The following is a 13,080-nucleotide window of genomic DNA, read 5'->3' as shown; positions in this document are numbered from 1 at the left end:
CAGATGGTTTCCACGAAGTGAAACCGGCTGATGAATCAGGCCAGTGGTTCAATACTAGTGATCATGTTCCTGCCATTTTCAAACTCCTCAACTGTAACAAATACTTTAACTATAAAAAGTACTGTAATCTAAGTAGTTGTTTATTTCCTATTCTGTCAAAATGATTCTTTTCTAACAGTTGAAATCCTCGTGGTTGTAAATGAGCCCTATCACCACTAACTGCACAGTGTGTTATGCCTCCTCAGTCTTTTATTAGCTGTATTGGTTTTTAATGAAGCTGTGATGTGTGTGGTCACAGGCCTGGCTCTGTCCCTGCTCCTTCGCTGTGCACACACCGCCGAGTGTCTGTGCATTTGCATGTCATCATTACACCGGGCTAAATATTCCCGCTCAAAACTACAGGTGGCAGGAGGAGACAAATCTGGGTAAACAGAAAAGGCAAAGGAATCATTACCATTTAAATAACATTTCCTCCCTACTCTGTGTGTCTTTCTCTGTCCTTCTGCAAACTGTTTGTGTGGCTGTAGACACAGGAGGGCAGGGGAGATATCACTTACCCAATATAATAGAATAGGAAAGATATCAGAACTATCTAAAACTGCATTAATTACTTGCAGAAATGGACAGAGAATCCTTCCACATAGGAATAATATACAACCCTGAATCTTTGCAAAAAACATGCAAACAAATAAATGTCTTGGGCAACATTATAATAAGAATGGTGAATAAAATCAAATTAATAGTTTTCTGGACTAAGTTATGAGTGACTAAATGGTAATAGGGCATGCAGCAGGAGCGACTCTACCAACTGCCAGGATCGCCTCATTTGCTTAACAAATGGTTTTAACTGAACAGAGTATTAAAGGGATTTTAATGGAGTTGTATTGCCTCATCATGCGGATGTATAGGGTCTATTGCACTAGGATTTCCTATGTATCGGTGATGAATGGCCTCTTTAAAGTTTGGTGTCGTAACGCAATTTAAAGAGGAAATTTTGATTTAATATGCTTGTCTGATTAGTGAACACATGAGGGGCTAGTCTTAAAAAAAACACTCTTTATTTATACAGTAGAATTAAATAATAGTACTTTCTTTTATATTACCATGTGGTCTTATGTCGGTGTAATTTCTCAGTCATATGTGGTCTTATAGATCTGATACAGCTCAAGATCATTCTAAAGCTATTCAGAAAAGGTTCATTTGTGTCCTGTAACTGATTTTTTTCTATTGATACTTGTTCAAATGAGTATCTAGGACCTGATTTGCTTTAATATCGAATAGTATCTGATTTACGATACTTTTGTTAACCTTAATTGGGGCTATAGTAATAATAATATTGTAGAATTCATATGTCATTATGTCATAGGCGGAGTTTGTGGGGTCAAGTGCGTCACTGCTCCCCCTAGTGGCTGAAATATGTCACGACATTGAGTCTATAATATGGCCCATACTAATACTTGCTTAAAAAATGTAGTAGTATTTTAAATATGTCAATAAAGTAAAAGGATTGTATGAAATAAATATGAATCCTCATCTGAACCAGGACTGAAACAGGACTAAACCAGGACTAAGCCAGGACTGAACCAGGACTAAACCATGACTGAATCAGGACTGAATCAGGACTAAACCAGGACTAAACCAGGACTAAACCAGGACTGAACAGGAGTAAACCAAATGAACCAGGACTAAACCAGGACTAAGCCACGACTGAACCAGGACTAAACCATGACTGAATCAGGACTGAATCAGGACTAAACCAGGACTAAACCAGGACTGAAACCATGACTAAATCAGGATTGAACCAGGACTAAACCATGACTGAATCAGGACTGAACCAGGACTAAACCAGGACTAACCCAGGACTAAATCAGGACTGAACAGGAGTAAACCAAATGAACCAGGACTGAACCAGGACTAAACCAAGACTAAAACAGGATTGAACCAGGACTAAACCAGGACTGAACCAGGACCGAACCAGGTCTAAAATAAGTCTAAACCAGGACTAATCTTGGACTTGAGAGAGAGAGAGGGAGAGGAAGAACCCCGAACCCACGGAGCAGGGTGTCCGCAAAGCCCGACGGTCTGTCCCAACACTCAGTCCTGGTTCATTTCTGGTCTAGTCCTGTTTTTGTCCTGTTTTAGTCCTGGTTCAGTCCTGGTCCCCTCATGTCCCCTCCGCTTATGCATTCTACCCAAATTCATCAAAACCATCTACATTCCAGTTTCAGCTTTAACTTGAGATATTACTGGTAGGAAACATTGTTGAAAATAGTAATTTAGTTAGAGATCCCCAACCCTCGTCTGTGATGTGAAAGCTAACCACTCTGCCACCACTCGTGTCTGTTCAGTAAGATTAAATAACACTTCAATTTCTCTTCCACATTCATTCGCTGATATCGCATTGACAATATTGCAGGCCTGATGTCAACAGACACAACAAAGTATTTATGAATGGACGACACGGGGAGATTAATTTCCTCTTCCTCTTACACCGGAAACTATTAGACACACTGAACAAGACGGACTTCCTTTCTGTCAATGAAACACACACGCACACATATGCACACACAGGGATGCACAAAGGTTGCCACACATCAGTCAATCTTATGAGTTTTCATCTCAAGAAGGGACCTATTTCTTGCCATTCCTCTTCAGCTTTCTTATTGTTCTACACCAACTCTTTCTCCCTCCCTCTCCCTCTCTTTCTTTCTCTCTCTCTCCTCGAGGCCGTGTGTGTTTATATTTCACTCGTTTATTTCTACAAATGTCAGACAGCGTTTCTGCCCCGCGTCTATTGATCCACAGAGAAAGAAACGAAAGAAAAAAAGAGAGAGTTTGGGGGAAAAGGGAGGGGGGAAACAGCATGAACAATGCATAAGAGTGAGCTGGGAGATATGAGAAGAAATGTGTGTGCGAAAAGGTAGAAAGAGGTAAGGGGAGGCTATAGTGTTTTTTAATCAACTGTTTTTCAGCTCAGTGAACAAACCGAGAGATTTTTTTTTTCTTTCAATTCCCCAGCCTCCACTTTCCAGGATCAGAGTACAAATATTACTCCGCCTAAAATATATTATCCAGACAAGATGAAAAAGTGATAGGGTCACTGAAGCCTGCGTTCACAGAGTCTACTCAGGGGTGGAAGAAGTATCAGTAAAATAGTGAGGGCTTATAGGATGTGTAAACCTGTGTAAAGGTTTTTCTTCGCCATTTCATTCGATTCACAAAGCTAGAAAATGTTCACTGATTTGAAAAAGACAAATCCTTGACTTTTAAATATGCGCATTGATGTAAAAATATTTAACCTTATTTTTTTACCTTTTACTTACCGTACAATTTCTGCTCTGAAAGTGTCCTTGGGCCATTTGAAAAGTAGTGCATATAGATACAGCTGTGCCTTGCCAGTTCAATACAAGCTCAAAGATTAAAAATATACTATATATTAAACTCAAGTGTGAAGAAAGCATTAAATACTAGTGAGCAAGATTGTCAAACCCACAAACTCTTGTCGTCCTTACCAGAAGAGGGGCCAAGTCTTTGTTTTGCAAGTCTCAAGTAAGTCTCAAGTCTTTGACCTCAAGTCCGAGTCAAGTCCCAAATCAAAGACAGGCAAATCCAAGTCAAGTCCAAGTCGTCTGCTTTGAGCTTGAAGTCATTACAAGTCTTTAAATCAAAGTACCAAATATAGCTTAGATTTTTTCAATTTATATATAATTTTTGACTTTGAAGATAAATTGTAGTTTAAAAATCATAGTATATTTATATATCAGTATTTATATAAGAGTTGTAGAAATGCAATTTTTTTTCTTTTTTAAATGTCTTGACAAGATCTTAGTGTGAATCATTACAGTCAGAATAGAAAGAATTCAGATTTAAAAGTGCTTCTCAAGTCTTCTCAAGTCACAGGCCTCAAGTCTGAGTCAAGTCCCCAAGTCTTCATCCATTTTATCAAGTCTAGAGACTCAAGTCTGACTCGAGTCCAAATCACGACTTGCAAGTCCCCACCTCTGGTCCTTAGTAATAGTAATAGTATATGACAGCTCCACACAAAATGAGAAGCGGCTGTTGCCATGGCATAATGTTGTATTTTTATGCCATCATCTCAACTTCACTCAACTTGTCTGCATTTATTTTGTATGATTTTGTGATATGTTCTAGACTTTGATCATAATTTCAAATGGATAATGGCATATTCACTGTTTCTTGAAAGAGAAATCCAAACTTCTGATTCACAATTCTTGAACCTTATCATTAATTGTATAGGTTGGGTCCACAAAAAATGGTTTAATGTTTCAACCAGCACCACTTTCTTAAGCCATTGTGAAAAATGTACTTATATCTCTTTGTGCTAAAAGACAAGATATTGAACTTTATGGATTGGCCCGGTATTTACAAAGTTATCGACCATAAAGCAGATCAACAAATCGTCCATCTCACAGTTAAACAGAAAATTCCACCACTGAATTCTGACCTCCAGCTCAATTTTAATCTATGGGGAATGTGTTGTGATATTTGTTTTCAGAGCCTTTGGAAAAACTATGGATGACAAACCTGCACATTTAGTCCTGGTGATGAGCGGAGGTCCTGCTTTCCCCGTGCCTCCTTCTCCGGGCCGAGTGAGCAGCACCCTGATCTCATACTCGGTGTCTGGATCGAGGTGCCAGAGTTTATAATTGGGCGAGTTCACGGCGTGGGTCTCTGTCCAGGTCCCCGAAGTCATCCGATACTCCACCTGCGCCATTTTGGACATTGTTACACCCCACAGTTACTCACCATTCACTCTTATTGAATTAAACACTCACTTCTTTGAGTATAATAGGCCCATCTCCGAATATAGAGTTGGCGTTGAGCTGAATGAGGAGGTAGGTGGGGCCGACTCCCAGGAGCTGAGGAGGGGCGATGGGCAGGGGGGGCTCTGAAAGGTACAGAAAAAAAACAAAAAAACAGATGAGACGTTGCTTTCAAAGTTCCTCACATCACATCAGTGTAACAGCATTATTCAAACAAGGTCGGGGCAGAAAGGAGAAGGGCGTGTCACTTCAAAGGGGGAAGTAGACACTGACTTACAAAGCAGACGGGATGCTATCAGCTGAAAGGGAATATCTTGTTTCTTACATGTAATGGTTAAGAAGAGACAGAGCTAACAATGCTAATAGTGGTAATATTAAGGACCGTACACTGATGAATGAAAACTCAGGAAGTGTCACCTGAGAATCTGTAAACATTAGTGTGAAACAAAATCCTTCCACCCAAAGATTTGCTGATAGTATTGTTACTGTTAAACAATAGCACTATTATGAAATCTGTTTGGTTATCTAAACTAAGATCTAAATCTATAATCTCTCTTCCATCGTAATGTTTTACTATTTAGATGAACCACAATAAAACTTTTATTAATTCAAGCTCAACTTGCACCTAACAAACTAAATCAAGAGTAATATTGCAAAATTTCTAATAATTACAACTGTGAGAAAAATTGCACAGCGGTATGGTTCTCGCTAAAGCAGAAGCATTATTGTACTGTGCTAGGATGGAATGGACAATACTATCAGTGTCTTGAAGGTTTCCCGTGTCATGACTCTTCGCTTTACTTCTTGGGCTACTACAGTTTATGGTACAACCACATTCACAAAAATGTCAAAAATGTTATCATTGTAAGTGACTTCAATTGATCACCGTAAAACATACTGGCTATTCTGAAGCGCAAACCTACATACTGCATCGTTAAATGTTTTGTAATCATACATATGGGTAAGATATTTCTCTTGGTTATTTGAAAGTGTTTCTATTGTTAAAAAGTTGCTAACTAGTGAAAATGTCCATGTCTATTTGATGCACTTTTGTAATTTTTTCTTCTCTCTCTAAGTTTCTGACAGAACCCCAAATGTAAAACAATCAGGGCTTGTCTTTGTCTCTATTATTGTGTGCAGTTAACCTTGAAGTTCCCCACTGCTCCATGCTGGTCTACTATGTGAATAAATAAAGAGTGTACATAAGTATAAGTGTGATGGTTCAGGGCCACTCACACGGACTCGCTCTCTGTCAGACAGCAGTGATTGACAAGGCGAGCTTACACAAGCGTACAGCACACAGCATCAATGATTCATCTGCCTGACACACAGACACTCACTGATCAACACATGAATTCATCAGAAGGCTCCCAGTACACTCCATGCGGAGTCTAATCTTTTACATACACTAAATCATTCAGATTTTATCTCCTCCACTGCACCACCAGACCACGGGGCTACACTGCTCTCACTAGGGAGAAGGGAAGAGTTATGGCTTTTTCCAATCCAACTACGGCAGCATCGTATCACTGTGAGTTTTTTGTAAATACTTGTGAGGAGATGGCTTGAAGGTCCTGTTTTGATATACAAAGACATTAATGGAGCAGAGCCAGGCAAACCCTTCATCAACAATCAGACACGTTGGAGCGTTTTATCCATCAAAGGCATGGGAAGATTAAATTAATTGCTTTGATATCATGTTTGCTTCATTTTTAACCCTTTTAAGTTAGAATTTACTTTACACTACCCATGATTCCTCAAAAAAACAACATAACAAACCATAATGATAGGTAATTACATTGTAAGTTTAGGTTTGAAGGTTTTGTGGTTTCATAGACTGCATAAAAGAAGTGGACTAAGCGAGTGTGACGTCACCCATAGTGTTCAGCGATACTCAAACGGTTACAGGAGCGAAACTGGAGCTAGGCTCTACGTTATGAATAGGATTTTTTTTGACGGACAAGATAGCGTAAAAAAAATTCAGGATCATGTGTCGCGGGATAATACGAACATTTTAAGACCAAAATGATGACCGGAAGAGGGGTGACAAGATTCCAATATAAGTCAAATGGAGCCAGGGTCAGTAGGAGCCGGAAAAGTCCTGGCGCATTTCCTCTTTGGCATGCGGCGGCTAGTGCGTTAGTTATGTCCACCCATACATAGGGTCTATGGGTGGTTTTGACATTGACATTCAAGGTTCCCAGTGTTACATGTCATACGTTGTTATAGTAACAGTGCATTTAAATTGTACTCTAAGTGCATGTACATGATATCGGTCCATGTAGTTGAGCTAGAAGTGTGCTGTTAGGATGTTAATTGTTGTTAAAAAGTGCTTATAAACTCATTGAGGGTAATAATTAGGATGCTAGAAATGCATTAGCACCACTGCAAACCTTTTAAAATAAAGAAGTTCTGTTTTTAGGATAGTAAAAATCATGTACAACACCTGGAGGTACTGCTACTACGAGGTACTACTGTAAATTGTAGTATGTGTAATAATTGTTTACAATTCGTGTGTTATTCGTTCATTCCTTTTTCAAAATAAAACCAAAAATAAGAAAACAAAAAAAACAACTTTTTTCTTCATTATTTGTGTCCAAAACCAAAATGAAAAAAAAAATTAAAAGAACGATATCACAATTCATTTTTTCAGTTTTCTATTTTGTGTTTAAATGAATAATGGAAAAAAACAGATAACGGCTGTTTCCTGTTTCCTTGACTTAAATAATGCCGGACTGAACCAGGACTAAAACAGAACTGAAACAGGACTAAACCAAGACTAAATCGGGACTAAAACGGGACCAAAACAAGACTAAACCAGGACTAAAACAGGACTAAACCAGGATTAAACTGGGACTAAAACAGGACTAAAACAGGACTAAACCAGGACTAAAACAGGACTAAAACAGGACTAAAACCAGGACTAAACAGGACTAAACCAGGACTAAAACAGTACTAAAACAGGACTAAACCAGGACTAAAACAGAACTAAAACAGGACTAAACCAGGACTAAAACGGTACTAAACAGGACTAAACCAGGTTTAAACCGGTCTCAGTCCTGGTCTGGTCCTGATCTGATCCCGGTTTCCTGACCACCTGAGTCTACATGGGCGCACCTTCTGACCCATCCTGACACTCCTGGTTCAGTTGTAGTTTAGTCCTGGTTTAGGATTGAGATCAGGACTGAGACCAGGACTGAGACCAGGACTGAGACCAATTTAGCCCTAGTTTAGACCTGTTTTAGTCCTGGTTTAGTCCGTATGCAGCACAAAAGTCCGGCGTGCAGTTTTATTTTGAAAAATGAATGAACGAATGATACCCGGATTGTTTAGTGTGGTATTGTTACCTCCCTCAGCCTTATGTCGGTCTGGACCTTGTCAAAAGGGCAGGATGTACCTTCATGCCCATAGTAGACATACGTATCTTACTATATATAGCACTATTACATGCCCAAACGTGTGTATAGCTCTATAAAAAGCATTTGGAATTGCCGTCACCTCATTTCTCCCTCTGTATATGTGTGCGCCTATGAATACAGCTGTCAGAGAGGAGCAGGCAGGAGTGTCTTTTTAAGCCACAGATGAAACGCCATAGTTTGACATGTACTTTCTCTCTCTCCCTCCCTCACACGTGCAGACAGAGCCCCGTCCCGATAATGAATGTTGAAATAACTTCAGAAAAACCCACAACGTCAACAACATGTCAGCGCGCAATACCATCAAATAAACACAGTAAACAACTTGATCATTAACAAATAAAGAAGTATTTCTGTTTATTTTGCGTTAAAAGGTGCGGATTTGCCTGTCAGCGCGCTCCCTTTCTCCGCATGAAAAGCCTATTGTGCTTCAGAAAGATAAATAATACACATAAAAAGGAAAGAAGTGGGTCATAATGTTACTCAAGAGGAAACAATGTTGAAATAGGTTTGATTTTTTCTTTTTTTTTCTCTCATCACATGTCATCTTTACAGTTGACCTAAAAATATAACACTTCTTGCTGTTTTGTAGTGGGTTGGTTGTCACTATTCTTTTCAATATTAATGCGTGAACCCCCTTATCCTTCCTTAGTTTATGGGGCAAATGAAGAAAACAGCAAAACAAACCAAGATGGAGACACTTCAAATGGCGTCGCTAACTTGGCAGAGTCGTAATTTTGTTTTATCTGTCAGTCTGTCTCCTCAGCGATGTGAAACTCCCGTGGCGAGTCTCGGAGGGGGTCGATTTCTTAGATTTTGAGAGATCGTCTGTGGGTTTTGACGTTTTGAAATTTGACAAGTGTTTATTAAGGATTTATTGAGACGATAAACACGCAGACTATAGAATTCAGAAAACATTGGTGTATATAGTGCCAAAGCTTTTGTAATGGGCCAACACGGCGTCCATATTATAGAGTTTGTTTTTACTTTTTCCCCCAGGTTCTTTTATGTAATAACATGAAATTTGTTTTGTCTATGGTGGCCAAATTTTCCCATCCTTGGTTTGGGTTGGTTGGTAATAATAAAATTGTGAAACAAGTGCGTAAATAAGGAAAATTGTTATGTACTTGGACGTAATGTGAGTCAATATAGTCGCATTTTCTTTGTGTTTTGGTCATTTTTAAGCAGCTTTTCTGTATTTTACCTAAACAAATGACAATGTATGCCTCTCTTTACTGTCGGCAGGGATCAGATTGGTGAAAAATAGGGACACCTGGGACATTTCTTGTATAAAACTGGGACAAATCGCTGGTTTTTGGATAAATCTGCAGGAACAAGAGACACAAGGCTCAAAACTGGGACTGTCCGAGCAAATAGGGACGTCTGATCACCCTTACGGTCAAAATAATAATGCTGTGTGCTGTCTGCATCTAATTATGCAGCGCTTTATCCTTCAGAAACCAGAAAGTATTGCCAGTGCGCTGTTAACATGCTAGTTGTTCTTAACATTAAAACAAAACACCGCTCTGGCCTCTGAAAGCTGTGAAACGCGCTAAGAAACTTATTGCAGGAAATAATTAGAAGTGAGGAGTGAGGAATAAGTTTGGACGACTGTAAACCGTCTGAAATGAACTAGTTCTGTTTTACTTACAGTTGTCATTAAGGGCAGTTTTTGAGTGAAAGTTTTTGTTTTTGTCTAAATCCGTGTGTTATTCATTCAGTTTTTTAAAATAAAATCAAAAATAAGAAAACACAAAACAAAAAACAAAACAAAACAAAACAAAACAAAAAAAAGAAAATGAAAATGAAAAAAAAAACTGGACCATATAATATCAGGACTCAGACCAGGGACTAGACCGGGACCAGACCGGGACTGAGACTGGCACCAGACCAGAACTGAAACCAGGACTGAGACTGGTTTAGTCCTAGTTTAGTCCTGATCTAGACCTGGTTTAGTCCTGGTTCAGTTCTGGGATCAGTCCGTATGCGGCAGAAAAGTCCGGCATCGCAGTTTAAGTCACGGAAATGGCCATTATCGTTTTTTTTTTCATTATTCATTTAAAAACAACATCAAAAACTGAAAAAACAAATCGTTATTTGTTCTTTCATCTTGGTTTTGAATACAAATTGTTTTTTCATTTTCTTATTTTTGGTTTTATTTTGAAAAACGAATGAACGAATGATACACGGATTATGCAAGTAAAGTTATTCTGTTTCTGGAGGAGCCTGGACACGATGTTCAAAACTGCGTTCTAAACAACCACAAGATATTTATGCCTACAGTCAGCATTCTTGTCAATAAAGTTTATCTGTAACCAACCACTGCTGACATCACTACGGTGCCCACTGGAGGACATTTGACCTCCAGCATCTACATGGTATTTCTCTGGCCTGACAACACTCAGATTTTACACTTTCCTTTAAATCCCAGCTACACTTGTCTCTTATATTTAGGTTGACAGTTCAGATAAATGTTCATAAAACAAACAGTTGTGAATTATGTTATTTTTCCCATAAATATGTACGTGTGGATGTGTGTGTGTGACAGTAATGTCGTGGGAGCTTTTCAGGCCATGTTTTTGTGCGTAATGCAAAGTGGCGTGACGAGGAGTGTTTGTGTGTTGTGTTTGTTGATGATGCGCTGTGTCGTAGAAACCAGGGGGCACGGCATCATGGGAGCAGAGTGCTGACCAAACCACAAGTGACACACGCGTACTGGGAAACAGCAGGGCTAGACTCTTTCCGAGCTCTTCAGGACTGGCTATCGGCTCAGGATGACTGGAGGAAAAGCTTTGTTTATGAAAGCCACTGTGAGACTTGGAGGGTTATGGTTACAGCATGTAACTATGGTTCTCTGAGTCGCATATGACATTCTGGTTGTTTTTTAATGTAGAATTTGTGATAGAACAATATGCGTGTTTGTTTTTTGTGACCAATACAGATTGTTCAGATGACAATGACAGCTGACCCAACCCAAAACATGCTACACAGGTCTCCAGGAAGAACAGTTGATAGTTAAGCTCAGTTAAATACAATCAATCAATGAAACTGTCCAGGCACGACAGGTGGAAATTAACACTGGTGCTACAACCTGGTACAATTCATCTCTTCTGTTAAGGTTAATGTAAAAATTGTGCGCTGTCCCTGTCTCATTAAATAAAATAAAATAATTAAAGATAAGATCTGCTGATGACCAAGGGGTGTGCAAAAATACCAAATCAATATATTGTATTAAAAATAACAAAATTGGACAGCTACACTGGGTCAAAAAAATTACACATACAGGTGCTCATCAAACCGGAGGGCTTAGATTCTCGTAAAATAGAAAAAAGGATGGCAGAGGCACTCAGATTTGCGTTGAATTTATTAATAGTCACGCCAACGCGTTTCGACTACTTGCTCTTCATCAACACTATATCGTATTGTTTAATGTGATGATACAGTATTGATATCGTGTGCTGCTGTATCGATATATCGCCAAGAGTATTTTTTTAAATATTTTACTAAATAATTTTGTTACAGTGCTACAGTTTTGTTTCTCATTTAGTGAAAGGAAACTTGTGACACATTTGACATATTCACTGTTTTTATTATTGAAATGGGCGTTTTTCATCTTAACTTTGCACAAGAAGTGGTTTAACAAAGACTTTTGCCATGATTTAACCTTTATTTTTTATTGAACCGTATCGAATCGATTTGAAATACATCGTATCGAATCAAAAGTGCACTGAATCGAGATATGTATTGTATCGTGGCCTATTTATCGAGGGATTTATCGTATTGGCAACTTCTTATTGATACCCAACCCTACCAAGGACAGCCACAACCGAAGTGCAGTGTTGCAATCACATTTTTTGCAGTGTCCTCTTCATAGTTAAGTTTTCAAATAAGGGTGTATGCTTGTTCTTTAGGCGTCTGGTTGACCCAAACAAAATATCGGCCTCTGTTGGAGAATTTAGTCCGATAGCCACTATGCAAAAATATTGGTCCAGTATATCAATGTAGCTCTAATATAAAGCTTTGATTATGGAAAATCACATAATGGTGTTCAGAATTTTGTGGTTTAATCAAGACACAAACTTGTTGGTTCCCACATAAACAAATGGACACAAATTAATATTTATATGAAAGTAAAAGTCTTCTTGTTGTCAATGGTCAATTTTGCTTATCCGAAATATCTTGATCAAACTGATTTTTCTTCTTATTATTATTTTTTCCCTATGGTACATTTCAGTCAGTCTTCTCTCTCGCCCATAATGGCACTCCTCTGTCATCTCCATGTTATAAATATCAATAGCCTGGTCTGAGGCAATTTCACGGAGTAGACCACTTTTTCCACTCTCAAAAATGAAACCAATGCCGCTGCCAATCATTTTTAATGTATACAATTTATGTTTTCGCACATCTTTATGAATACATTGCCTGTATTATCAGTCACGTTCATAGATAGCCCTTTACTTACTTACTGTATCTCTCACTCGCATGAAAATTTGAATACAAATATGGAACCTGTAATGCAGCTGAACTACTCCGCTATTCGTGGTCGTCTATGTCCTGAAGGAAACGTCAAAAAATATACTATTATTTCAAGCAAACATACTCCCCATCTTTGATTTCTGGAGGATCACATTTCCATTTGATATTTCTGATACATAAACATGAGAATCTGCTGCTAGTAGAATCATACACTCTTTCATTGTGAAACATAACTCTCCTAAATCAATATTCATAATGGCACGGCCTAGAAAGTAGACTTCTTTTGTCACGACTGCAGAAGTACCTATATAATGCCCTTAGATATATGTTTTTCCTACATGTAGATAAGTCCCCTTCATGTTTAAACCCCAGTGTGTATTCAAAAAAGCATTAGAATTAGCAAA

At 38.6% G+C, this 13,080-nt stretch overlaps 1 protein-coding gene across 1 annotated transcript in view; it reads right to left on the bottom strand.

The window, feature by feature from the left end:
* The window catches only part of LOC110156273 (protein tyrosine phosphatase receptor type K), a 163,575-nt gene that overhangs the window by 52,752 nt on the left and 97,743 nt on the right, over positions 1-13,080 (bottom strand). The window contains 2 exon segments of the mRNA XM_055149438.1: positions 4,546-4,726; positions 4,797-4,909. Coding sequence (XP_055005413.1) covers positions 4,546-4,726; positions 4,797-4,909 — 294 coding nt within the window.

This window comes from Boleophthalmus pectinirostris, unplaced genomic scaffold (assembly GCF_026225935.1).
Source record: "Boleophthalmus pectinirostris isolate CB_2022bp ecotype Guang Dong unplaced genomic scaffold, ASM2622593v1 HiC_scaffold_13, whole genome shotgun sequence".
In the NCBI taxonomy this organism is placed as follows: domain Eukaryota; kingdom Metazoa; phylum Chordata; class Actinopteri; order Gobiiformes; family Gobiidae; genus Boleophthalmus; species Boleophthalmus pectinirostris.
Note: the sequence above shows the minus strand (reverse complement) of the source record. Positions and strands in the feature narration are given on the sequence as shown.